The following is a 27,562-nucleotide window of genomic DNA, read 5'->3' as shown; positions in this document are numbered from 1 at the left end:
GAGGAAATATTACACAAACATTAAAGACTAGCATGGGGAGGCAGAGGCATCAGTGCAGAGAGGGGGCTGGTCCACGAGTTAGAAGACATTCATCCAGAGCCCCCATCAAGGGAAAAATCAGCCTCACGGGATTGGACAGCACTTTAAAAATTATAATGTTCCATGTCCTAGCCAACACTTGTGTTTTCCACTGTTAACTGTCAGTATAACCTTGAGTAGACCAGTTCATACCCGTTGGATCTCAGTTGCACCTGTGCAAGAAGGAGTTGGACCAAATATTTTCTAAGAATCCTTACACATGTAAAATTTTTTGATTCAGAGATTCTAAAATTTAGAAATGTATCCCCAAAAGCTAAGTTTGAGCAAAACGACTCAGAAGGATCTCTTTCTGAGACGTCCCACCACTCGCTCAGAGAGCCTCAATCACAAAAACAAAAGCAAGCCAACAACAGCAAGTCCCAGGGACCTGGGACTCTTGAGCCAAGAGCAAGTACAGACATCCTGCCTCTTTCGTTCATCTCTCTGGCCTCAGGGGCAAGGGCTACCTTAGCCCCAGATGCACTGGTCCTTAAGAGGGCAGCTTCCTGAGGGTTTACAGATCAGACTGTTCGCCCAGGAATCTTACTAAAATGTGAGAAGTTGGGACAACATCCTCTGAAATATTAAGAAGGAAGAAAAAATATTGGGGGATAAGAGCTGGGAGTAGAGATTAAGAGGGAAGATCAGTGAGTTGCTTTGTGGGCTGCTTTGTTGGGCAGAGTTTGAAGTGAAATCACTGTCTTTGGCAGGGGTGGTGGGGAGGAGTAATTTATTTGACAAGGGATTGAGGGAAAGGTTGATTCCATGGCCTGGGGGTTTGCTGGAAGAGGCTCTTCAGGGGAAATTGCCTGGGGCCACAAATTGTTGCTGGACAGCTAACTAGGGGCTCTTGGGTCAGAGGAACTCAGGATGTTAGTGTTCCGGAGAATAGTTAGGATAACTGGTTACCCACTGCAGAGATGTCCCTGGGCACACTGTTGATAGGGGGACCCCAGGGCTCCTGGGGATCCCCACCTGCCAAAGGAGGAAGGGCGGGGCTGGAAGACCTCGGGCGAGTGGGCACGCCCTTGCCCAGGCCTGCAGTGGCTCCTCCCGCCAGCTGGCCCAGGGCCCTGCCCGACTCCCCTCCCTCCACCCCAGGCCTAAGAGGGGTGGGCGCCGGGTCCCACTGCTGAGCCAGCTCGCTCCCTCCGCTCCACACCCGAGCCGGGCCGGTGGAGCTCCCGGGGGAGAGGGCGGAAGGCACCACGACGGCGCGGAGGGGGTGCGGGAGGCGGGGGTAGTGGGGAATGCGGCAGCCTGTCCCCCCCGCGGCCAGCCCAGCCCCCCGTCACCCCCCCTCCACCTCCAAGCGAATGGTTTGCTCCGAGCGCCCTATTTAATCCCCGCGACTGCAGCAGCGCCGGCTCCCTCCCGGTCCCCGCCTCGGCCCCGGGCTCCGAAGCGGCTCGGGGGCGCCCTTTCGGCCAGTGTCGTCGTCGACCCCCTCCCCAGCCCCCGCCCCTGGGGACCCAGGCTCGCCAGCGCCCAGCCAGGGAGCCGGCCGGGAAGCGCGATGGGGGCCCCTTCCGCCCTGCCCCTGCTCCTGCTTTTCGCCTGCTGCTGGGCGCCCGGCGGGGCCAACCTCTCCCAGGACGGTGAGTGAGGGAGGGGGCGGCGCCAGGGGAGGTGGGGAGTGACCGGGGCGGGGGCTCCGACCGGCGGCGGGGGCGGAGGGAGCCTGTTGGCTTTGTTTGGAACCGGGGGTTAAAGTCGCCAGTCGCTGCTAACACCCCTGTGTCTGTCTCTGAGCATCCGTGTCTCTGTGGATCGTGGGGTGTGCCGGGTTTGCCCCCTGCGTGTGCACTGTCGAGTGTGTCTGCGTGTGCACCCGGGCTTTGGGTCTGCTATCGGCAGCTCGGGGTCTGGATGTGTTGATGTCCGCGTGTGTGTGTGTGTCTGGGTGTGCGCGTCTGTGTTGGTGTCTGGTTCTGCGTTTCTGTGTCAGTATCTGTGTGTATGTCTGTGTCAGTGTGTGTTGGGGGCGGAGTGAGATCTGTCGCTGTTTCAGTCAGGGCGTGTGTCGGGTGTTTGTGTATGTGTGTCTGGAGGGGCTGGGTAGCCAGTGCAATCCCCCAAACTGCTGTATGCAAACATTTCTGCTCCCCCGCCCGCCCCCCCGCCCGCGGCGGAGCTCGGAGTGGGCAGGGAAGGGGGCCTGGGTGAGGCTGCTGAGGGGGGCGTGGGCAAGGAGGAGGGGGGCTTCTCCTTGTAGCAAAACAACAACACAGGGCGGAGAGGGCCCCGGGATGGCAATATCCCTAGCGGTAGCAGAAGCTGGGAAAAGAAACCCAGACAGGAGCGGAGGACATGGTGGGGGCGGTAGGGGGAGGCTGGGCAAAAGGAAGGAGGAAGATATTTGGGGAGGAGGCGACATAGAAAGCCCAAAGCTTTCCTGGGCTAAGCATTGATTTCCCCAGATTTGAGGTGGGGTGGCTTGCCTAGCCCCCTTTGCTTCAGTCTGGAACTCAAACCTTCTTGGGTTTGTACTGGTAAAGAGACGAAGGAGGAGAGTCGGGGGAGAGAGGAGGCGGGGCTAGAGGTGAGGGGACTTGGTGAAGAGCCCCTCCCGCCCTGGACTGGGCTATGTAGGTCAGCGCTGTGGGGGCACCTCAGCTTTCTTAAAGGCTGCTTGGCGGTTAATGGGGTGACAGGGGGCAGTTTGTAGGAGACCAGGAAACGAGCCACAGCTCAGAGCCTCAGGTCCCCGGAGGAGGCAGGGCAGGCTGTGAAGGGACTAAAGGAATGCATCCTCCTGTCTCCTCCGCCCCATCAGAGGCGGGCTGGCCTGGGGGAGGGGAAGAGGGACCGGGACCTCTGCGGAGCCATGGGATATGGGGAGACTGAGGGGGAGGGTGGTGGCTATGCCCGGCCAGATGCCAACGAAAAACAGAAAGAACCGCAGGGGAGGAGAAAGGGGAGGCGGCTCCTGGGCGATGGACCCAGTGGCCAGCAGGGATGGGCACAGGGCGGGGCGGGGGTGGAGAGGGGAGGGGTTGAAACTGGGGAGGATGATGTAGAGAATTTCATCGGAAGGAAACAGGAGAAGAGCCAGGGTACTGGAGGAATAACTGCTCCATCTCGCGTGACCTCCTCCCCCCATCCCTGTCTTCATCATGATAAAGGACCTTCTGCTGATATGGGGACACTGGGGATCCCCTCCCTACAGCTGGCTGGCTGACTCCTTCCACCCTGTGCCCATCATCACTCCCCAAAGGGAGTTCCTGCCCAAGTCGCCACGGAGACAGCAGCCCCTCCTCTTTCCTAGGTGGAGTCCCCCTTCCCCAGAGGACTGTACTGATGGCCCCACTCACTGAGGAGGCGAGGAGAGTCCCGAGGGAGGGCAGGCTAAGTGCAAGGCAAGGAGAGGCTACTGGGTGTCCGTAGCACCATAACAACCCGCTACTAGGCTGGCGTTCACCTGCAGCCCCTGGCCTTCCCACCCTGCTAGCTGTGTTTAAGAGAGACAAGCAGGACCCAGACTGCACCTGTTCTGCAGCGGGAACCGATGGGACCAGGCTGAGACCTAAACGGAAAGAAATCTTCCCAGAAAGCTGTGAGCTCTTTAACTCTAGGATGTAAACCCTGGAGAACAGAGTAAATCTGTATACTAGCCAAGTCTTTCTTCACCAACTGCACTGTTTTTTCTTGGTCCTTAATCTGGGGGCCAGCCCCTACTCAGGCTTAAGGTTGGGAGGAAGAGAAAGGCTCTAGCCTCATATTTCTATCTGTGTCTCAGAGCAGTGGCTGGAGGGAAGAGTGGAAGGCACTAACTTTGGAGTGGAGAATTTCCAGAGGAGGGGTTGAGAATTTGGGGATGGGGAGGGGATCTGTTCCAGAGAAAGAATGAAATCAAGCATCATTTTCCTTGTAGAGCATCATCTGTCCAAGACACTGTCCAGACATCTGTCCAGTGAACCCTGGTCTGGTGTGTAATGTCGCAGGATGCACTGATGTACAAGAGAGCACAACTGTATACCATCTTCTATCTAAATTAATCCTACTTCTTAGTTTCTGGATCTAAAAGGGCCAGCTCTGATGTGGGAAGTACGTGCATAGATTTAATGCTCATAGATGGTGACTGAAGGCCATTCTGTCCAGGATCATGCAGAAGGTGTGTCTAGTACTCCTGACTGGGGACCGAGGCCCCAGGACAGGGAGCTAGCCAGTACACAGCTTACCTGGTAGTGTTTGACCAAAAGAAGGAGAGATGTGGTGTGAAAGTTTAAGGACAGGACATCCTAATACACTGATGCTGGAGTGGTCAAGGGTGTATGGTAGAGTGGCTATTTCCATTAAAATGAGGAACACCAACTTCATGTGCTGCTGGGGTGCATAGCTCCCTGGAGTACAGCATATATGTTTTAGGTGTCACAAGGCTGAACAGGGACTGAGATGTTGCAGAAAGGCGAACAACTATTATTCAAACCTGGCCATTAGTGCTGTGGCTAGAGGCTCAGGAATGTGTAGACATTCAGAGTTTGTCACGTGCCCTTTCCTTCTCACAGTTCACTAGTACTGGCAGGAGTTGGTATTCTAGGTTCGGAGGATACAAGGCCTGTGAACTTAATGTTAGCCTGTGGTTGTCTCTCTGGTGAGCAGCTCGACATTCAACACTGTGACCAGCTTTCCTTGGAGTCTCCCTTCTCAAGTTATTTCCAGCACTCTGAGTTTTGATCGAGTGCAGAGACAGACAGGTGGGCAGCCTCACTTTGCGTTAGACCAGGACATAGCAATTTAACCTTGTACTGCGCTGCCTCACACATGAATATCTTTCCCTTCCCGATGACCTTCTGTCCACTGCCATCCATTCTGCAGCCCCCTGGCCAGGTGCCCAGTGTAGAGCTCAGGCCCAGTGTGCCAGAGAAGTCCAGCAGGCATTCACGCCAGAGCTGCCCACGGACCTGCTTGGCAGACCTGCTCCATCCAGTTTCTGTTCTTAGTTGCAGCTGTAGCTGTTCTGTTTCTGTTCCTAATCTCTTCCTCACTGCAGCTGGAACCCCTGAGAGGGAGAGGCTCTCCCTTCAGACATGTGCATTTTCTGCCACAGAGAAGGTGAGACCGTCAGAGACACTGGTGAGGCAGAATCTCGTTAATTCCATGTAAAACCAGTCTGTCTGATGTGGCACCCACGCTGTAGCGTGTCAGCTGCCCACCTAGTGGTTACGCCAAAGGTTCTGTCCTGAGCTCTCCCAGGGCTGGGCAGCACTACTGGTTTTAGCAGCTTCTTCTAGGACAGTGGTTTTCTCCCTTCTGTTTTTAAAGATGTGAAATTCCTTGATCAAATAAATAAAACAGATCAAAGGAAAATTACTCTTACTGAAACAGAGAAGTAAGACTTGGAGCCCTCTCTTCCCCCTTCCTGGCTTCCCGTATGTGCCCCCTAATCCTTAAGGCACAAACTGAGTTTCTGATACATACAGTTGAAAATCTTCTGCCCCAGACTGACAGTAAATGAGACAGCTCACTACCCTTCAGCTCTCTCCTCTCTCTTTCCTCTTCCAACTGAGGAAGAAAGGAGGTCCAAATCTAATTTCAAGAGTGCCTCGTTGGAGACATTCACTATTCACTTGGAGAATGACTCATAGTTCTGCAGCCATAAAATTCCACAGATGGCATCTTTTTGGTGTTCTGGTCACTTTGAAACAGCAGACCGGGGAGTTATGCCACTGCTCTGTAAATCTTCAGATCTGATTCTGGCACCCTCTGCTCTTACTACTTTCTCGCCATCCAAATAATATGTACAATAGAATCAAAAGCTGTGTGTCCTTAGGTCTCACACACACAAAAAAATGACCTAGGGAACAAAATGCTCACAGTTATCATCAGAGAAATAAAACCCCTGGGGCTGTGGCTAGTCACATTCTCTGTCATTTCCTATTCCAGCAGAACTGGTGCAACAATCCCCTTTTTGTCACCTATTTCTCGATAATGGAATTTCACTTGAGGATGGTAATCTAGCTCCCAGATTCTCCACAAAAGCAAGCTATGGACAGAATCAGTTCCTTACTGACTACGGAATGCCAGAGTATTAGAAAGTTTTGGTAATTATATCCTCTCCTTTCATTTTTCATGCTAAAATTTACTGTTTCCTGTTTAATCATTGGCTATAGGTCTATGCACTGGAACATTTTGTTTCCTGGATGAGGTCATGTCCTAGAGGTCCATCCATAAACTCTGAGAATAGCAATCCCTGTGGGAATGCTTTTAAGTGACAGAGAGAAACAAACCATCATAAAAAGAGCCTGGAAAAGCAAGCCATCAGAAAAGGATTCAGGTCTCTAAGAATTCAGTCAAATTACAAACATGCACTCCATGTAATTGTAAAACAGAGAAGAACAAGTCTCAGGGGCCAAAGACCTGCCTCTCCCTCTAGGAGTCACTGTGGAGATGATTCTTCACAGGGTCAGAACCAGCTGAAGCTTCGGGGTACAACCCAAGGGAAAAATCCGACCCTGCTACACCAAGGAGACTCACCCACTGCAGCAGTGAGAAGCCAAGCTCTCAGGAGTCTTGAGCACACGAAGCTGCTGAGATTTTTACAGAATACAAGCCCAGTAGAACTACACATTCTTCACAGGAGCAACAAGTACTGAAAGATAGAAATGTCTGTCCCTTTACCAAAAATTCCCTGAGTCTAAAGAGAGTGACCAAATTTCCTAACACAGAGGCCTCTAAGGACAATACCTTTTTTTAAGAGGCATAATCCATTCTGCTTTTCCATGTACGATCAAGGTTGGACTATTTACAGCAATTTGGGGTGCCTTGGAGCACCGTGACTCTGTTACCTCTCATACCCTACCTGATTGGAATGCACACTTTAGCTTCCTCATGCCTAGTGTCTCTGAGGGGACACAGGCTCTGTGGCACTGTTTCCCACACTAAAGGATACTCTTAATTTCATTCATTAATTGGTTGTAGCAAATCTAAACTCCCTCCAGCACCACTAATAGTTGGGTAATTTTCATAATGACCAAGGCTCGTGTTGACAAACTCAGTCTGGTGGTGGTCCTCACTTTTTAGCACAATCTCTTGGTTGTGTGTGTGGCAAGCTCAAACAGAGCACTTCAGGAGGCCTTTTAGAGCAAGTGATGGTTGTGGCATGATCCTCACAGAAGCCTTGATGTCTGCTTTTCCATATGAGTGTTTGAGAGCCGGTTGCCTTAACCCACCATGCTGGTTCCCCTGTTCTTTGTGGAACAAACCACAGGTGCTTTGAGCTCTCCATGGTGCTAGCCCCTGACGGGGACACTCCAGGCTCTTGTTGCTGCTCTCCGTGGTCCTGCTCTCCCTCCAGTCTTCATAATCTCTTTGCTCTCCACACTGCAGCCCTCAGAACAGGGTTGGAATCTTCCTCCCGCAACCACAAATACACATATGATCTTGGCTATGACCCCTGACCTGACCCACCAGAAAGAGGGGAACAAGATCTGGAGATACAGATCTGGAGAATCCTCAGAACCACCTAATCACCTGTAGGAAGGGGACAGAAAGAGCAAATACTTCTGAGGTTGAAAAGAAGTGTTGTTTGCAATGTTCAGTAAACTAGGTCCTAGAGTCAAATGGCCTTAGAAGAATGGAATCTTTTGCCGTACATGGACTCTTTAAATTTAAAACAGAATACAAGTACTCATGGTTTAGACTGAGACAGCTTTGCTCATACACAATAACCACATATACACCTATAAATGTGGAATGCAAAATGAGCCCAACTCAGTTTATAAGCATGCACCTCTTAACACCACTCTGAGCCTGATGCCCAAGTCTAATTGTCCTGTCATGGTGCTTACTGTCCCTTTCCCCTCTGCCGTAGCAATAAACGTAAAGACAATACATAGTGATGGGTTATCAGTAGACAACAGAGGAATTCAATATATGAGAGGCATAGAAAATTAATACCAAACCCCTGGCTCATGTCCCTCACCATTATAACCATCTTGTACAGAAAAAATGGCCTTAAGTATAACCATTCTATCCCAGAATCCAAGTCCTTGGCCAAAACTCAGGAGATGCATCTTTAAACTGGACTATGCTCCTCATTTGGGGTATCTGCCAATAAGCTGATGGCATCAAGTGAGGCACGGAGCCGAGAATGCTCAGCCCCTGCCAGTCCGAGACTAGACAGCCTGTTCCTCCCCTCACGTCAGAGCTACACAGAGCCTTTCTTCCCTAAGTGCTGATCCCCCCACGTCAGTTTTTTTTATAATAGTTCATATAATAGTTAATACTTATGAATAACCTACACCAGAGTGAGGCTGGGGAGACAGGCTTCCAGAATTAATTTCCAGGACCCCTCTTCCATTTCCTTATTTGAAACAAGGAGAAACTTCATTCCTCAAGGACAGGTAATGGAAGTGATTTATCTCCATGAGCGAGCCTTCACCGAGACAGAATTAGGGTTATAGTAACAGCTGGAGTATCTCCCATCTACTCATCTCCCTGAGCCCCCCTGTTCTCATAGAAAGCAAACATGTTTCTGAAAGGATTCTAATGCAGATCCAACACTTTTTGCAGTATGCATCTCATTCTTCTATGTGAGCTCTTACCTCTGAGATTCTTTAACCTCCCATCTCTCTCCATCTTTCTCCTGGAGGCCTCCAGGAGAATGATAAGAAAGCTACATAAAATAAGGAACAAAAATGTTGTTCTCTCTTAAGGATTTATTTTTCCTTACCCCAGCTAGATCTACACTAATTGTGTATTGATTGCTAATTATAAGCACCTTGGGCTCATTTACTTCTAGTTCAGGGTCAGAAAGGTCAGCCACATCACCTCACCCTAGGAGGAAAAAGAAAAAGAAAAAGAAATGAAGGCCATTATTACAGCCATTCATCTCTAAGCCAGCCATTACTTAGCTCTCCACCTCCTTCATATAGTCCCAGATATTAGCAAGGTAGAGTGGAGGACTAGTTCTTCCAATGCCAGATTTCACTGGGAATATGCAGATCCTTGCTTCTTGTGTTTAATTTCTCCTCTTCTGAGACCTGGCTCTTTGCTTCCAATTTGGATTCTAGAATTCCAGCCAAAGCCTCAGACAGGGTAAAAAGCTCCAGAAGGTGAACTGGTTTATTGAGTCGCTGACTTAAATAACTTATACTTCTTGGAAACCCAGCAAGACTCTAATACGTATATTGATGGCGGGTAACTTGAGACTTAGCATAGCCTAGGTCAGCCTTAGAAGAGCCTGGGGCCAAGTCCTTTCATTATTTTAAAATGATGGGCCCATTTTACCATCTGCTCCTAATCACTTGGCCCTCAGCAAGTGCAAACATAACACTGGGACAACTGTACTCACTTGTTCTTATTGGCTCCTACTCTAGTTCTTAAGGATGAGCTATTTCCAAACACATATTACATGTTTCCTCCCCTAATCTCCATGCTATAAACTCAAACAAATATAAAAGCCACCATCACTAAGCCCATGGGCCTCACACGTTTTCATTTATCCTCCACTGCAGCCTAATGCCAACTCTCTTCTGGTTTCCAAGCCCTGGAGTCCAGTGTCAGTGACAGATGGACTGAGCCTCAGCCCTGGGGAGAAGAGGATTTTAGCCCTCTCCTGGGGAGTTTGAGCAGGAGAGAGAGCCTGAATTCTGCTCTGGGGAGAATCTGAGTTTAAACCATATGGTTTTCTGGAAGTAAGGAGTTCTGATTAATAGCGGGCTTGTGAAAAGGGCTCTGTATCTGGGTCATAAGAAAAAGCTGTGTTTATGACAGAAAAAAAATGAAAACAGAGATACGAATAGTGAAAACTAGTGTGTCACGTGTGTGTTGAGGGTCACATACTGAAAAAGTGAGTAACCAGGTTGGAATATGTATTGACGGAATAAAATATATGTACTGACGGAATAAAACCAGTCAAATGTATAGCCACACTGAAGAAGAAACATTCAGTGAAGGTTTAAGAAGAGGAGATCTTTGGGTTGGAACAGAGTTGTTTGCCATTTGGGGGGACTGTGAGGTCTTTAGACTTGGAAGAATGTGTCTGTTTCATAGGAGATTTAAATTCCCAGGAAGGCACAAAGTAAGGCTAATTGAACAATGTGCCACTTTCTGAAAAATACATTTTAGGCGGGAAAAGTGAAGGGAAGAGACTAAATCTCAGCTGGGATTGGAGAAAGAGGGGAACCCCGGGGAGTGCGGGCGTGGAGAGCAGAACACCCTTTTTTCCAAGTGATGCTCTTCATCATGGCCCTGAACCTGTCCTCCACACCCTGACTCTGATCACCTTGTGAAGGGAAACCATAAAAACAAGTCAGTAAAATCAGAACCAGCAGAGATGAATGCTTCCTTGCCTGACTTCTAACAAATTAAACTTTTTCACAACATTGTTATCTTACCACACCAGACCATCAGCCTGAAATATCTAAACTGCAGCATTAAAAGAGCAAAGGGGAGTAAATAGAGCCTGTTGAGAAAGGGAGTTCACCCACGGGCTCAAACAGTTTCTGAGGCCCTGGAGGGTAAGAGCAAGGCTGCAGAACCTGGTTGGACGTGGCTCATCCTCCGGGAATCTATTCTTTCCTCCTCTCCGGTGTCCCTGGGCTCTCCTGCCCATCCCTAGGCCCTGTTTTCTCACAGCTAAACGAATTTTCCAAAGAGCTAAACTGAATTATGCTTTCATTTACTCTATACTGACTCTGTATTCCTTTTCCAAGTACTTTCTTTCCTAAGATGGGGCGGTACTTCCCCCCAGTTATAGTACCTGTGTGTGAAAGCAGCAGGGTAAATTTAGGGAAAGGGTAATACAGTGCCTGCACTTGGATCAAGGAACATGTAAGAGTTCCAAGTCTGGCCTCCTGACTCTCTATTGCATGAGAATGCAGACCCCGGGCCATCCCTGTCCTGATCTCTGAGTATGTGTGAGCGTGGTGGGAAGGGAATGAGGAGATGGGGGTAAGAGGCTAAAATGGCTCAGGGCTGTCATCAGCTGGAGTGATTTCATGCCCGGCCACAGGGGCTTACTTGAGAAACGACTGATGAAGGTCAAAGCCCTGCACGGAACCTGTTCTCCCAGCGCCTCTTAGCCAGCCATCCTGTCTGCTCTGTCTCATCGCCCCCACCCAGCCCCTTAGTACAGAACACAGGCGCTTATCTACAGCACACAGCCTAGTCCTAGAAGGCGGCAGCTAAGGCTAGGAAGGGGCTCTTTCAGGATCAGATACCCTTCCTTCCTGTCTCCCAGTGGCAGTCTTGCTACAACAAATTACTGGCTACAGAGGGGCTTGTTTTCGTTGGGGGCCAGCCCAGGGCTCCCTCCCAGAGCTAATGCACCGAGAACACTGACTCAACAGCAAATCAAAGCAACAGCTGTCCCCACCTCCTTCTCTGCCACCCACTTCCCAGTCTCTGCTCCTCAGAATCTTAACTAAGCCTCCCAGGGCCCCCCCCTCAGCCTACTGCAAGCCCACTTCTGCCTCCAGATTTTTTCCCTCAGTAGCTCAAGAATAGGACATGCTCCTCTGCTTTTTTGTCTCTTCTAGCCTCTGTCTCCCACTTCCCAATCAGGTTAGCATCCTCCAGCTCTCCATCACGCAGACACGAGCACACACACGTGCACCTGGCCTGTCCTCATAATCACCCTTTTTAACTCCTAAGGGCATGGAAGTGGCTTTTGCCACTTGGCCTCTTCTTTTGTGAGAACTGGAATCTTCCAGGAAGACCTGGACGTTTGTGAAGATGCCATTCTTCGCATCTTTGGAGACTCCTTCCTCATCTCATCCAACTTCTCTGACCTGCCCAGTGTTTAGAAGAGTGACTTCCTTTGAGGTGCAGGGCCCTGGGGTTCCTCACTACAATCCACAGGAAGATGGGGAGCAGGAAGAGTGGCTGTCCCTGGAAGTAAAATCACACTAAATGGCAACTTAGCTTTCAGATTAGCTAGTTCACAGCCCTGCTATCAAATGACAGTGAGAACAGAAGACTCGGGTCATAACCACCGCTCCCACTTGCTGCCTGTGTGACCATGCTTAAGTTTCTAACCCTCTCTGGGTCTTAGCTCATCATCTTTAAAATGGGAAGTTTCCACTAGGTGCTACTTAGGATTCTTGTCAACTCTAAAATTCTACAGTTCCAAGAATTATAGAGGGAAAATGTTTTGGGAAGGATGAGGTGCAGAGAGAGAAGGGGAGGAATAACTGAACTTTGGTAACAGGGGGTTAGAAAGGACATCAGTTCCATCCTCTGTCTGGGAGACTCAGAAAGATCTCAGGAAACCACCTCTGGCCATTGAGGGTCAGTAGAAAGTGACCAGACATGCAAATTGATTGCAGGGTTTTAGCAAATATATCAGGTATAGTTTACTTATGACACCTTAAAATTTGATACTTTTTAAAAAATTTGGATATGGGCAAACATTTGGAATAACTTTTTTTTTTCAGTGAAAAAGGAGTTAACACCAGGATTTGCTTTTTGTTTTAACCCCACCCTCACACCCACCACAGGCAAGCTAGCCAGCTACCTTGAAGAGTCCCTCCTCCTCACTCAGCCTGGAAAAGCTAAACCCCACACCATTCCAAGCCTAGGAAACAAAAGCCTTTCATTTCCAACAGCTGCTTAGGATGGAACCGAAAGGTGTGCGCCAACACGCAACAATAAACCTGTCTGAGCCCAGATCCATCCCTTCCACACCTAAATGTCTCGGATCATCTAACAGAATAGGATCCCTGGTTCTATAAATCGGACCTCCTGGCCTCGCTCTACCAAGCTACAGTGCTCAGCAGCGTAGCAGGGACTTGTTACAGTGAAGATTCCCTTCCCCACCCCAGTCACCAGCCACTTTCCCTCACAGCCTGTGTGTCTCCTGGGAGGATAAAGCCACACCCAGAGAGTAGTGTCTTCAGGCCCAAGAGACTGTTGGGAACCAGAGGGAAAGTGGATAAACAAGACTGCAGGAGGAAGAACCAGACAGCAGCAGAAATAATGGAGGTGGGGAACAAGGAGGAGCGAGGGCTCAGCAGCCCAGCCAGAAAGAGGGTGGAGGGGGCAGTGAGCTGGAGAGAAGGCCCAGTTCAGGGAGGCAGGCAGCCGAAGCGTGACTGAGCTCTGAGGTTCTGAAGTGGATGTGAGCTGGAGCATATCTGAGCTCAGCAAGGAGATCCTTTAGGAGATCCTGCTGCCTGTGAGGGGACAGAGGCCTCCCCGAGGAGCAACGGAAAGGCAAGAAGTGCACCTGAAAAGACAGGCGAGCCCAGGTGATGGGGTAACTCTTACCCCTTATGGCCCCAGCTTTCTTCCGCCTGGCTGCGCTGTGACACTGGGGACAGAAGGAGACTGGGAACTCAGGGGAGGACAAAGTTGGAAAGGAATGTAGAGCAGGCAGTGAGAGAGTATCTTGACACGCATGCTCTCAGTGTCTCAGACCAGGGAACGCCACAGTGACCTCAGGAAAAGTAGCGTTAAGTCCTGGCAGCCCAAGAGCTCTGCAGGCAAAGATTAAAGAGAGTCCTTTTTGATCAGGGTGCTGTGCTCTGAAGTCTCTTGGGTCGAAGTGACCCCCACCCAATCTTGGAATAAACGCTGAAATCAGGCCTCAGGTGACACTGGTCCACTTGCCTCCAAATGGAGAATCAGACACTCACTGATTTTTTTGTTGTTGCTTTTTGTTTTGTTTTGTATTGTTTTTGCTTTTTAAAAACATTCACTGTTGAAAAAAAAAAGTGACTGTGGTCATGAAGGAAAGCTCCCGGGGCTGAGTTCTAATTCCAATTTGGCCAGGGCCCTTGTCTTCGAAGCGTGATCCAAACACACACAAGAGCTCAATACGCAGCTAGGGTCAGGGAAGAATCCGAGTGAGATCACCTGGCCGGGGAGCCTGGCAGTGGGGGTGGGCGAACCATTCTAAAAGTGGGTCCCTTCAGCATTCTGGGCCACAGCCCCCAGTGTGTTTTTCCCCTGGAGATAACACTCCTCCACCCACCTGTCATGGTAGTCGTGAGGAATAACAAGTAGGCTGGGACGAAGAGTATTTTTAACTCTGGAGTCAGAGAAGTGCTGAGTCATCATAATCATCACCACCATCACCATCAACTCCTACTCAGGGAGCTGGTGTTCTCTACAGTCTGGGAAGTGGAGCTCTGGACCCCAGCACGGCAAGGCCAGCAGCAGGAGGGAGCTCTGTCCCCTTGTCCCACCATCCCAAATGTGCACCTGTGACCCTAAGGCGAAGGCACTATAGATTCCCAAAACAGAGCAGGGAAGGTACATACACCAAGCAACCGGGGGTTACACTGGCATGTAGACTTCCCTGCTAGCATTACTTACATTGGAGACATAATACATTTTTATTCATTTGAGTTACTTGTTTATTTATTCAATAAATATTTATTGAGCACTTACTTACTACGTGTGAGGTCCTGTACTATGGGTGAAGAGCTGAGCCGCAGGTGCCAGTGTAGGCTTTAAAGAGGCCCATTGGTAAGTCTCCAGTTCCCACCTCTGCTACTCTTAACGTGAACAATCAATCAGGGGAAAATCAGTAGGTGAAAGGGCTACTTTGTCCTTTAAAATACTGGGAGTCCTGAAGGTCCTGGAACCCACGGGTATAAACTAAGAATTAAGAAACCCTCAAGGCAATTGAGAGCAGACAAAAAGTCGATCTTAAGTTTTTATCCTAAGGGGCTAGTGTGCTATGGAAATGTTGAGGGGATTCGGTGAGTTTTACCCAGATGCTGCTTTTGCTTGGTTAACTGAAGAATCCCAAGTTGTAAGGTTCTTTGGGGTGCACAAAATAGCCCCCAAAGGTATAGATGAAGATGCATTAAGAAATCCAACTAAAAATGTAACCCAGTGGGTACAAATCACACCACCACCACAAGCACCCATTTCCAACTTGTTACATATTGCAAGAGAGTGTTGTGATACTGTTTAGGTGAGCAACCTCTGGCCAGCAATGCAGGAAGGAATCTTTCCCTCCAGAACCTCTGCCGCAGCCCCAGCCACACACCCAAAACACATGTTTCTGCCTGTTAGAGGCAGTGTAGTGAAGATGTGCAGAAAGTCAGGGCTGCGTGGTCAGAGAAATCTAAGTTTAAAGGCTGTCCCAATTCAACACTTATTGGATCCGTCATACGGATAAGTTACTTAACTTCTGAGTCTGAGTCTCTGTGTCTTAGCTAACTCATCCTTCATGCATGTATAACAATACCTATTACAAGGGTTATTCTGGAATAATGAATACAGAGCATCTAGCTTGGATCTTGACACATGGAAGGTAATCAATAAATACAGATTCTCAGCAGCTTGTAGACTTCCAGAGCTTTAGCCTCTGGATGGTCTACCCTCTTCCTTGGCTTGTTTCTTCCTATTCTGTTTGGTTTGCTAGTTCCTCTTCCCTGGCAGATGCTAGACATGGTTCTCACAATTGAAGATGCTTCACATCTTTGATTCATTTATTAAATAAATATTTATTACCTCTTATGTGCAGTATGCTGTATTAAGGCCAGTACCAGAGACAGAGGTGAATCAGATACCAACCCTACCTGCAGAATCTTATAATTTAGGAGGGAAGCCAAACTTGCAGTCCAAAGTAGAGAGTGATGCATAAGTTAAGAAAAGCAGATAAAGTGTTATAACTCAAAAAAAAAAAATCAGAAACTATTTCTATCTGAGACAACCAGGGAAGACGACTCCTTGAAGGAACTGCCACAAAAAGTAGGCTTTATGGATGGATAGGGCTCAGCTATATGAAGATGGGTCAAGGGCATGATGGCGCAGGGAGCTATGAGCAGGAAAGCAAAGGGTTTATAGAAAGAATTCCAAACAACATCATGTGTCTGGGATATGGGGTGAGCAAAGTAAAGAAAAGACAAAGTTGAAAGGCATACTGGTGTCAGACTGTACAGGATCTTGTAAGCCAGGGTAACAAATCTGGACATTATCTGCAGATAATGGGAAGTCAGTGAAGGTTCCCAAGCAGGGAAGCAATAATGACCCATTTGGCTGAGTAACCAGGGCCTCCCCTTACTGATGGTCTTGTGGTCTCAAAGTCTGCATTTCCTTCCAATGACCCTGCCCAAGCAGATCTGTCACTGTTGGCACTGCAAAGTGCATGCCACCTTTTCAGAGCCCCACATAAGTTTTCCTTTCCAGTTGGAATCCATTCAGGGAATTTATGCTGATGTCATAAACAATTAGCATGACCTAAATCTAAAGAACAAGGATTTAGCGATCCAGGTTATAATTTCTGCCGCTTGTCCATGTTTCTGTTAATAATATAATAACCACTCATCTGTTCCCAGAGGAGTGGCCATTCAGGGTTTATCATTACAGTTGTACAATTTTATAAAAACAGCAAGAAAAGTTTCAAGCATGTTAGCAGGCAGCTCTCAAGAGCAGACATGAGCTTAAAAGTACTTTGCAGAATTAGAGGGGAAAATACCACCCCCAGCAGGAAAAGAAAATCGGGCTATTTCTTAACCAGTTTCTTCAGACACAACAAACCAGCATGAGTTTCCTGTAAACCGACGGAAACAATATATCAAGCATATCCCCAATATGCCATTTCTTGGAGATCATGTGTTTAGTTATCAGTCCCCTCATGTAAACAATTCAGTACAGTTTGAATGACCTACATTATCATTTCACTCATCATCTTATTATGCAGGAAAAAAAAATGTCAGCCAAATGCAGGAGGAGGGCAGGGATGAAAGGAATTGTAAGCAAGGACAAAAGCAACTAAGGGGAATGCAGAAGACAGCACAGAGGAAAGAAAGAGCAGGAGAGTGAAGACTAGATCCGTGCTGTTTGGACAGGATAGCTGCTCTGCCCGAGTAAGAATGGACAGAGCACAGTGCCAGTTGAGACTGAATGAATTACTAGAGCCAATTAAATGCACTGAGAGTCCACTGTGGGCTAAGGGCTAAGATGAATAAGGAGAGACTCCTGCTCTTCAGCAACTCAAAGTTTAGATGGGGAGGCTGATAACTCAACAAGGAAATTGCAGTACAATGGGCTGAAATGCTGTAAGAAACAGGCACTGCTGAAAAAGCTTTGAGAGTACCACCAGCGAGAGAAAGGATCGTGGAGAGGTGTGTTTGTGTGCCTTTAGGTAAGTCACTGAACCTCTCTAAACCTCAGCTCTAAAAGTGATTCCACCCGGTGCTTCTCTCTCAAGGTTGTTTTGACATTAAATGAATTCATAGTTGAAAATCCACTCTGCAAACCGAAAGCCCTATGCCGACGTACAAGATGGCTATTTTCTGCTTTGAGCAAGGTCTATTCAGTGCTTACTTTGTGCATGGGTACCAACACCGTGGGGCTAAGCACTGCTCTGGCTTCTCCCTGTCCTTCCACCACCCCAAGCTTTCGCACAACCAATTTGGCTTTCCATTGTGCCTTGAAGCACCCACAAACACACGACCTGAAAATACTACGAGATACTCACCAACTTCCGGTTGCCTCCATCCTTGCAGTCCACGGAAAGCAGCAGGGAGCGCGCCTGCCCCCAGGGAGAGTCTCTGTTGGATCTGAGCGCCCCTGTCCTCATCCTGGCCGCCCTTCCTGCTCCCATCCCATCTTTCTTCCCTCTCTTCTTCAATACTTCCCTTGTTCCCTTTCCTGCTTACTCCTACCTGTTACAGATAGCCTGTCTTCCTCTGCTTTACTGCGTCTCTCCATTTGGGCATTAGAGCTTCTCCTGTTCGCGAACAGTCACTTCTCAAACCTCCTGGAAGAGGAGCAACAGTGGCGAGGGGAGGCATCTCCTGGGATGCCAGTGAGCCTTTGCAGCTCTCTTAGAGCCCTGCGCCGAGACCGGGACTCTCAAACTCCCCCTCCCTCCCGCCACCTCCCTCTCCTTCCCCGGCCTCCCTGCCCCCCTCCCCCACTCTCTCCCCTCCCTCACCCCTCCTTCTCTGTGACTCGGCAATTCTCTCCCTCGTCCCCTTTCTTCTCTTGGACCCTAAACCCCTGCCCCACTTCACTGTTCAGTCTCGCAGCCCTGCCACCCCCTGCCCTCCCCACTCCTCTACCCAGCCCCCTCGGTCCCCTTCTCGTCCTTCCCTCTCGCAGCCGCCCTCCCTCGCTGGCTCGGAGCCGGCGCACAGGGACCTGAGGCGAAGTTCTGCCGGGACTCCGGGCCCGGGACAAGGAGCAGCTCCGGACTCTGCTCAGCAGCCGATGACGTCACTGAATTTTGCACACGTGATTGGCTACTTCTGAGCTACGACGGGAGAGCCTGAAAAGATTCTTGTGGCGGGTTTCTTTGTCCCTCCACCTCTCAGGTGGAGTTGGGAAAAGAGGCCATCTGACACTACACAGTACTTCACAAAAGGGTTTAGGGGCCACCTAGTAGGAAGAGAGGCAGTAATGCAGGCCTTGGGCGGGTTTTGTTTGTTTTTTTTGGTAACAGAGCAGGGAGCAGAGTCAGTGATATAAAGTAGTGAGTGGGGCTGAGGGTGGAGGAGGAAAACTTGAGAATTTGAGTACCAGTAGAAGGTAACAATCTGGGAAGGCGTGAGGCAACTTTCAACCCTAACAGTGGTCTGTGTCTTCGGTGGTAGAGTTGTCACCTTGAAATAAATAGAGCTTTGGATTTGGAATCAGGCATTTATTTTCCCGCCTTTGTTCTTCTATTTGTATGACTTTGGACAAGGCATTTCCCCATTTCCGCTCTGCAATGCATAGGTGATAATACGACCTGTACTTATTTAACAGATTTATTAAAAGGATTAAATGGGAAAGTATTTTCTCAGTATTAAACCTGTCGTTATTTTAGTAGGTAATACGGTGTAGCAGAAAGAACCTGGATCAGGAATGAAAAGTCTTTGATGATCCTTCTTGTTTCTGTATGACCTTCACCAAGTCACTTTTAACCCTTGTGGGCTTCATTGTTCTCATCTGTGAACTGGGAGACCTGGATCAGATAATCCGTACGATTTCTGTTGGCTCGAACATCATATGATTGTCTGATGAAGCTTAGCATCCTCCTTTAATTCACCCCTTAGAAGGAGGAGTTCACTTCCTTTTTCAGGGTTCTAGTTGATCTCTCCCTTTTATGAGAAAGCCACCTTCTCTTAGGTGTCCTGGTGAGCCTCCTTATCATAGGGGCCGATCCTTTTCCCCATCCCCAAACTGTAACAGCATATATGTAGGGCTCATCCTTGATGGAGACTCTCTCCCCAGGCTACTGGCAGGAGCAGAATTTGGAGCTGGGAACTCTGGCTCCACTGGACGAGGCCATCAGCTCCACAGTCTGGAGCAGCCCTGACATGCTGGCCAGTCAAGGTGAGAATCCAGGCCCCTTCATCGCAATGTCCCTCAGCACCCTCAGCCATCTTCACGCCACCTCCCACTCATGTTGCCTACACCCTGTGTTCTCACTCCCCTCATTACCACACAACTCGTCCTCCTTACCATTTGACATCTTAGTACTTAGTGCTACACCACCAACTTCTCCAGCACCTACTCCTCCTTCCCTTACTCCAGTACAGCGATCTCTGTGTCCCGTACACCGTTTTCTGAAAATAAAATGGTTCCAGGAAGAGTGTATTACTCAGAATAAAGAGGTTCTTTGGAAAGACACAATCAGGGTAGAATTCTTCAGAAGGAACCAGGGACAGTGGGATTACTAGTCAAAGATTGGTATATGGCTAAAAAGATTCCCTAAACCTTTCTTTTTTAATTAATTTATTTATCTGTTGAAGTATAGTCAGTTTACCATGTGTCCATTTCTGGTGTATAGCATCGTGTTTCAGACATACATATATACATATATATATATATTCCTTTTCATATTCTTTTTCATTATAGGTTACTACAACATATTAAATCTTGTGTACTATACAATAGAAACTTGTTTATCCTAAACCTTTCACTGAGATATTTAAGGAATATATCACTTCCAAATTTGTTAAGCCAGCTCAGTCTCTGGCTCACTAACTTCAAAGTCAGAGTTTTAATTCTGAAGTTAGATGATTAACCCAAAGTGCATTCCAGTGAGAAGAGCACTGCATTGAGCGTCAGGAGGATTCTGGTCTCCACTAGAATCACCGACCAGTAAAATGATCTTAGGCAATCACTTCACCTCCATTGCCTCACTGTCTACATCTGTGAAATGAGGGCATTGGATTCCATGATCCCTGAGATCCCCATCAGCTCTAATGTTTATGATTCTATACACTTAAACTAGCGGTCAGGCTATCTGCTACAATTTGGAGACAGCCACGCTCAAGTGTGTCAACCCCAGTCCATGCCACCTTCACCCCTCAGGGCCCCTTCTCTGCTGGGAGCGCTCGTTGAAAATTTCTTGGAAATGGAGTTCTGATGACCAAGAAAGAAGGAATAAACAGATAGGGCAGGCGTAGGTTTGGTGCCATGGGGAGCGTGGGGATTGTCTTAAGTGGCTCAGGGGATGTAGGAAGTACGTTTCTTGGTTTCCCATTCGGAGAGGACAATGCTGGTTAAGTAACTGAGCACCACAGAAGGAATTTGGTGGGTGGTGCAGGCAGCAGAGCTGGAAGGTGTTGTTTATGTTAGTTCTGCGGAGGTCAGTGCTGTTGGGCCCCAGAGAGTCAGTCCTGAAGATGAGGGAATCAGTCTTGGGAATCAGAAGACGTGCTGTGGGGAACATGGGACAATACTGGGTGGAGAAGGCAAGTGTCCCACAGTCTGAGGGGCTCATACCTGGGTGTCCCTAGAAGGCACCTTTGGGATTCAAATGGTGGATCTGTACGATACCTTCTCAGTCTTTATTTTATGTAACTTGACTAAGGAGAGCGGGATTAGAAACCAGACTTCCATCACATCACGGAGAAAATGTTACCCCGTTATTCTTTCAAATAACATCAGGATGGTGATTTGGGTTGGTGTTGATTTGGGAGGTGGGTCGTACTGCTCCTGGAAGAAGTACGTTCATTGAGCAGAGGATCAAAAGGAAGTTATTGTTGGAGAAATTGAAAAGTCTGGGTCCAAATGTTTCGGGGTCTTTTTTTTTAATCTTTTTTTGTTTGTTTGTCTGTTTTGCAGTTTCCTCCGCTACCTCTTGTGTAAATGAATGTCCAACCCAAGGGCTGGCTTAGCCTTTTTCTCTCTTTCAGTTGGGGGACTATTAGTCACAACCCTTCTCCTGTCCTTGCTGTCATATGCAGGTGGTTGCAGGAAGACAAAACATAGAATGACAGATGTGTGTTTTCAAAGGTGAATGGTAGAACTCTATCAGAAAAGAAACATGTGGAGTGGTACCTGTAGATCCGGGGTGCCTTCTAAATGATTGTGGCCCTGTCAGTTCATTCAGCAAACATTCAACAAGTGACTGGCTTTTTTTTTTTTTTTTTTTTTGCGTTGGAAGCAAGAGAAAGGTCTGTCCCCCTCTGCCTTCCCCCATCCCCACCTCTATTCCTTCCCCCATGATGCGTTGAGAGAATACAGAGACACGGGCCTTGGATGGTCTGAATTAGATGAAGTGGACTTTGGCCCAGAAGTGGGTGGAGGGGCAGAAACTAACACTCTTCTACGCCTGCAGACAGTCAGCCCTGGACATCTGATGAGACAGTGGTGGCTGGTGGCACCGTGGTGCTCAAGTGCCAAGTCAAAGACCATGAGGATTCCTCCCTGCAGTGGTCTAACCCTGCCCAGCAGACTCTCTACTTTGGGGAGAAGAGAGGTAGGGTCCCATGAACTGTCTCTCTGCACGGGGGCTGGGGAAGGGGGCTGCAGAGCCGAGGGGAGATGTCTGTATCGTCCAGGGGCTGAGAAACGTGGGTGGGTGCTGTTTGGGGCAGCAGCAGGCCACGGGATCCTCAGCAGGTTCCAGAGAAACTTCATTATCATGGCTCTAACCTAGGCCATGCGTGGTCTTGTGGGGTCCTGGAGTGATTCACCCCACAGGAGCCCTGAGAGACAGCTCGTGTCAGTGTTGCCCCATGTGCCTCCCAAGGAAGCCCAGCCTACTTTTTGAGCATCTTGGAGGCTGCTGAGCCCCCTGTGGCCCAGGAAGGTGACTGAATCACCTAAACCATTCAAATTCAGGAGCAGTTTTTTTTCCCCTGCCCCAAACCACATCAGGCCCTTCTTCCCAAGAAGCTGGCCTGGGATTGGAAGATAAAGATGAAAGGCGCCAGTAAAAGCCCTGCTTCCAATTCTCCCGATTTCCCTCAGCCCTTCGAGATAATCGGATTCAGCTGGTTCGATCCACGCCCCACGAGCTCAGCATCAGCATCAGCAACGTGGCCCTGGCGGACGAGGGCGAATACACCTGCTCCATCTTCACCATGCCTGTCAGAACTGCCAAGTCCCTCGTCACTGTGCTCGGTGAGGCTCCCAAGCCCTGGGTCTCCGCCGCATGCTTCCTTGCAGACAGATCTCCCCGGGGGGGGGGACGACCTGAAGCAGCCTAGAGCAGTACCGGTCTCCCAGCATTTCGGGAAAGTTCAGCTTGTGTTTCCTTTGCAGTAGAACAAACTGCAGAGAGCACTGGGGTGAAATGTTTTCTCCTCTGCTGACTGTTTGTTCTGGGTCAAATCAAATCTCTGACTCTCTTTGAGCCTGAATTTTCTAACCTGTAACAAAAGGATGATAGTGTCTCTTCCACCTGCCTCCTAAGATTGTGAGAGGGAAGTGTGAGGAGGGCGTGCAGTGTATGGTTACCATTTCCAAGGCCAGTACCCCGGCCACCTGCATGCTCTCACCTTGATCTTACATTTCAATTTCCTTCCTTGCTTCCCTGAGCCTCACCCTATGTCTGTGGCCACTCTGTTGTGCTTCAGGGTGTTGGGTCTTGTATCACGTCTCAGGTGTGGTAAATCTCCCATTCTCATAGCTCCCCCACCGCATCTTCCCTCCTGGTCCTCAGGGAGGAGGTCAAAGAGGATGATCATTTCTCTAGCCTTCTACCCATCATAAACCAAACCAGAACCCAGATATCCTGACCCCCAAAAGAGTCCGTCTCAGCAGGGGGAGCTGAGAGATGCCCTCACGGTGCCTCTCCCTCCCATGCTCGCCACCCCCCACCCGTGGCAGGAATCCCACAGAAGCCAGTCATCTCTGGCTACAAGTCATCGTTACGGGAAAAGGACACGACCACCCTAAACTGTCAGTCTTCTGGGAGCAAACCTGCAGCCCAGCTCACCTGGAGGAAAGGTGACCAAGAGCTCCACGGTAAGTTCCTCCTGCTTTGGGGGTGCCGGGGAGGGGGTGCTGGGGCAGCGGGGAGGAGAGAGGGGCACAAGTGTCTATGTCTGTGTACACGCACATAAGGCATGGTTAGAGGGAGAAAGACCATGACAGATAGTCTGTGTACACTCGTGTGTGTGTGTGTGTGTGTGTCGGGGCCTCCATCCTCCCTGTGTGTATTCATATCCATTTCACAACTTTCTAAGTCTGAGTTGAGACTCGCCATCTGTACGTCTGCCGTGGGGCCCACACTTTCTGCGTGTGAGGGCCCACTCTGCGTCTATGCGCGTGTCTGTTTCTGCTCCCAGGAGAGCCAACCCGGATACAGGAGGATCCCAACGGCAAAACCTTCACCGTGAGCAGCTCGGTGACCTTCCAGGTCACCCGGGAGGATGACGGGGCGGACATTGTGTGCTCTGTGAACCATGAGTCTCTAAAGGGGGCTGACAGGTCCACCTCTCAGCGCATCGAAGTCTTGTGTATGTCCTGGGCTTGTGAGGGGAGAGGGTCTGCTGTGAGATGGGGGGGGGGGTGGGGAAACACAGGCACAGATAAGTGAATAGGTAAAAAAAATTAAAAAAAATTTTTTTTTTTAAAGACAAGAGGTGCCAGGACTAGGCCAAAGGTCAGTAAACCTTTTCTGTGAAGGGCTCACTAGTAAACACTGTAGGCTTTGATGGCCCTAAGGTCCCTATCTCAGCTACTTCACTCTGCTGCTGCTGCTGCGGGAAAGCAGCCACAGTTCATATGTAAACAAATGAACCTTCCCCACCTCCACCTCGCCTCGTGTTCCAATAAAACTTTATTTACAGGGGGATGGTACAGCTCAGTGGTAGAGCGCATGCTTAGCATGCACGAGGCCCTGGGTTCAATCCCCAGTACCTCCATTAAAATAAATAACTAAATAACTGAATAAAATTAATTACCTACCCCTACAAAAAAATTTAAAAATATATATATTCTGCTAGGAAAATACAATCTCTCTGGCATCATCATTCCCAGATTTTTCCCTCTAGTACCCCCCGATCTGCCCCAGCTCTATGGTTTTTCTTGGGATTCTGACGTGAAATGGCCACCATCACAATCACTACTCCCATCCTCCCCAAGAATCCTCATCCCCTCGCTGAAATCTGCCTTGAGTGGGGACAGCAAACAGCCCTGAGGAAACTGAGGAAACTTAGACATTTTCAAAAAGAACTTTTCTGAGTGGAGACGTCAGGGGGAAAAGAAAATACAGGACAAAAGGTGGAAGGTGATGAGTTATAAAGAACACATTGCTTGTGCTAACTCATCTAAAGGCTGGGTATTTTTCTAAAATAATGAAAACCCTTAACCTCTTTCTTATGAAAGATCCAGGCCTGACTTCAGTGCTATTTAAATCAGTTGCTGGACCCACTGCCGAAACCTGAACATGAAGTAGGCTTGGGGGGGTGGGGTGTCACTGTCCGTTTAGCAGACTCCCGATCTGGAAACAGGCACCCTGGGTCCTAGCTGCAGGGTCCCAACTTAGTGGCTGGGTTACTTTCACTGAAGCCTTGAATCTCTCAGTGGCCCCTGCTTATTGTTTGAGAGAATTTTCAGGAGGATACATGAAACCATGTATATGGAAGAGCTTTGTAAACATCAAAAGTTCTCCATTGCTGTAATGTTTCTCTGATTCCTAGTTCTGAGCATGAGACCCCTGGCCGCGGGCTCCTTGTCCTGAGCCTGGTCCCTGGCCAGGACTAAAGCAGACTCTTCCCTGTCTGAGCCCCCGAAGACTTCTCTGTTAGGTTCCAGGCCATCTGGGAGCCACTCTCCAGGGACCCCCTTGGCCCAGCTGTGATCAGCAGTCAGTCAACAAACTCCAGGCGCCATGCTAGACGTTTCTATGGCTGCAGGACCCGGGAACCACCATCCTCTCACCTGGCCTGATTCTCTTTGTCCTGTCTGATTTGGCTGAAACACGTTCACTAACTGGTTGTTAAGGTTAGCTCTATCCTTAGGGGAAGCGCGGCCTCTTTATCTGTTGTTCTGAGCCAGCATCTGGCTGTATTGTTCTGTGCGGCCATCTGGACCTAGCCTCCTAAGCAGCCCTTTGGCGTCGGAGGCAGATGTCATTATACCTTCACGGAGCCCATCTATATTGTGTCAGTGCCTTTTTGCAGCCAAAATATGACCACCCCACCCCTGTCTCTCACTGTTCTGAAGCTCTCACTTTATTTTTGGACTGACCACTAAAAATGATGTTTTGCGTTCAAGCATTGCATCCCGTTTAGGCTCCCTTGCAGAGAGGATGGAGAGGTTGTGAGCTCAATCAATGATCCAGGTTGATTTGTTCGGTTGGAAATATGTGTTAAGCCCCATTTGTGTGCTCTGCACAGATGATCCAGTGATCCCCCTTCTCAGCTCTCTGTTAAGACATCCCTTGGGTCCCGGGCAAGGTCAGACCTTCCGTGATCCTAGCTCTGCAAGGCTGAGGGACAGCTCCCTCACACGTCCAATAGCAACAGTGGTCTTTGCTCGCAGAGGTGGGGGGGGTCCTTTGTTCACAGCCTTTTTTTTTTTAATTCTTATTTTTTATTGAAATGTAGTCAGTGTGCAGTGTTAGTTCCAGCTGCTGTCCACAGCCCCTTGGGCTCCTAGGCCTTCAGGCGTGGACGCCGTGATGTGTAGCGGGGCAATTTGGAGATGGAGGCGCTGTCCTGCATGATGGAGGAGTTTCACACGGACACCATCTCCTTCTCCACAGACACACCGACGGCGAAGATCAGGCCGGACCCTCCCCATCCCCGCGAGGGCCAGAAGCTGTTGCTACACTGTGAGGGCCGAGGCAACCCCCTGTAAGAAGATCCATTTCTTGGCCTCTGACCCATGTCTACAGACCAAGACTTCACCTGAAGTCTCCCCACCTGTGTTGTCTCAGCCCCTCGCTCTCCCCGACACTAACGTCGCCCCGCCCCTGCTCGTTTCTCCTGCAAAGCAGCAGAAGTGGGGAGGGGCCGCCCCCGGCTCAGCCCCTGGGGTTCCCATAAGGAACTGAGTCACAGTAAGATACAAGCTTGGAAATCTCCCTTGTCCCCAGATTGAACCCCAAGGGGTCACCCTCCCCCTGCCTCGGAGCAGCTCGGTGACTCTGGCCCCTGTAACTTCTGGAGCCTTCACCCAAATGTCCTTGACCTCCCTGCTCCCAGTTTTGGCCTCTGTGGGTTTTTGTTGGGTTTTTTTGTTTGTTTGTTTTGTCCTCTGTTAGCTCCCTGGCTGACCCTCTCCTGACACTTGGGATTTCTCTGCCTCAACAGCCCCCAGCAGTACCTGTGGGAGAAGGAGGGCAGCGTGCCACCCCTAAAGATGACGCAGGACAGCGCCCTGATCTTCCCCTTCCTCAACAAGAGTGACAGCGGCACTTACCGCTGCACGGCCACCAGCAACATGGGCAGCTACAAGGCTTACTACACCCTCAATGTCAACGGTGAGCCCGCCCAGCTCTCCTCCAGAGACCCCCCTCCTCCTCTCTGACAGTTTACACAGCAACCCCAGACCACACTTGCAAGTGGACTAAAGGCACAGCAGCCACCACCAGGGGGCCCGAGGACTAGAGCCCCACGGCCATTGGCTATAGAATGCGGAGTCAGGAAAAGCAGTGGGAAGGTGGGCTCTCCATCTGCCTTTGTGCAGCAGCAGGGACCTGATGACACCGTCCTCCCATCCCTGCGCTCCCCTGGCAACAAAGATAATGCTTCTTGGTGGTGGGGGGGCCCCAGAGCCGCTCAAGTGTGAGTGTAGGTGCATCTCCCTTTACGCCACGCAGCTCTCAGAGAGGCTTCTGCTGGGAGGAGCATGAGCTGCATACGGCTGTCCTCCCCTCCCCTGCCGACCTCGGACATGCTGTACCGAGTCTAGGGGGAAACAGATAAGTCGGTGCTATGCTGAGAGACAGCCAGACTCTTCCTCAGATGTCATATCTTCTAGAGGGACTAGGTGGTGCTCCTTCTCTGAAGTTCTTCCCAAAAGTGTGACCACAAAAGCCAGCTTCAGGAAATGTGACAGGCTAGGACAGAGGCCCCTTGATGGAGATTTGGCAGATGTTTTTGAAGACCCCTCCACCCCCCAACAGCAGTAGGGTCCTGCCAGAAAGCCTTCCATAAGCCTTTTCTCAGAACAGGGGAAATGCATTGTCGGGGGAACATCAGAGGCTCCCTTACTTGGAATGCCCATTAAAGCAGTGTGGGGATAGCAGCCAGGCCTCCCAGGGATAAGGGTCCAGAGATCTTGGGACCCGAGTATGTAGATGGGGTGATTCCAGCTCCAGGGGCAGAACTCAGCACATGGGAACTGCCTCAGCACAACAAACGATGTGTTGTCGGATGCCAGGAGCAGAGACAATGCGCTGAAG

The 27,562-nt window shown here is 49.6% G+C and overlaps 1 protein-coding gene across 2 annotated transcripts in view; it reads left to right on the top strand.

Moving 5' to 3' along the window:
- Positions 1 to 1,421: 1,421 nt before the first annotated feature.
- CADM3 (cell adhesion molecule 3) overlaps positions 1,422 to 27,562 on the top strand; it is a 29,216-nt gene continuing 3,075 nt past the window's right edge. Inside the window, exons 1-8 of one of the 2 annotated variants that reach the window (XM_006215626.3) lie at positions 1,422 to 1,676; positions 19,201 to 19,302; positions 21,539 to 21,679; positions 22,174 to 22,326; positions 23,035 to 23,172; positions 23,496 to 23,666; positions 25,919 to 26,009; positions 26,469 to 26,638. In XM_006215626.3, the coding sequence (XP_006215688.2) occupies positions 1,595 to 1,676; positions 19,201 to 19,302; positions 21,539 to 21,679; positions 22,174 to 22,326; positions 23,035 to 23,172; positions 23,496 to 23,666; positions 25,919 to 26,009; positions 26,469 to 26,638 (1,048 nt within the window). In that variant the 5' untranslated portion in view covers positions 1,422 to 1,594. The remainder of the gene's footprint in view (positions 1,677 to 19,200; positions 19,303 to 21,538; positions 21,680 to 22,173; positions 22,327 to 23,034; positions 23,173 to 23,495; positions 23,667 to 25,918; positions 26,010 to 26,468; positions 26,639 to 27,562) is intronic. The other variant, XM_031689163.2, reaches the window with a different exon arrangement.

This window comes from Vicugna pacos, chromosome 21 (assembly GCF_048564905.1).
Source record: "Vicugna pacos chromosome 21, VicPac4, whole genome shotgun sequence".
Lineage (NCBI taxonomy): Eukaryota > Metazoa > Chordata > Mammalia > Artiodactyla > Camelidae > Vicugna > Vicugna pacos.
The sequence above is the reverse complement of the archived record's forward strand: the minus strand, read 5'-3'. Positions and strand labels throughout refer to the sequence as shown.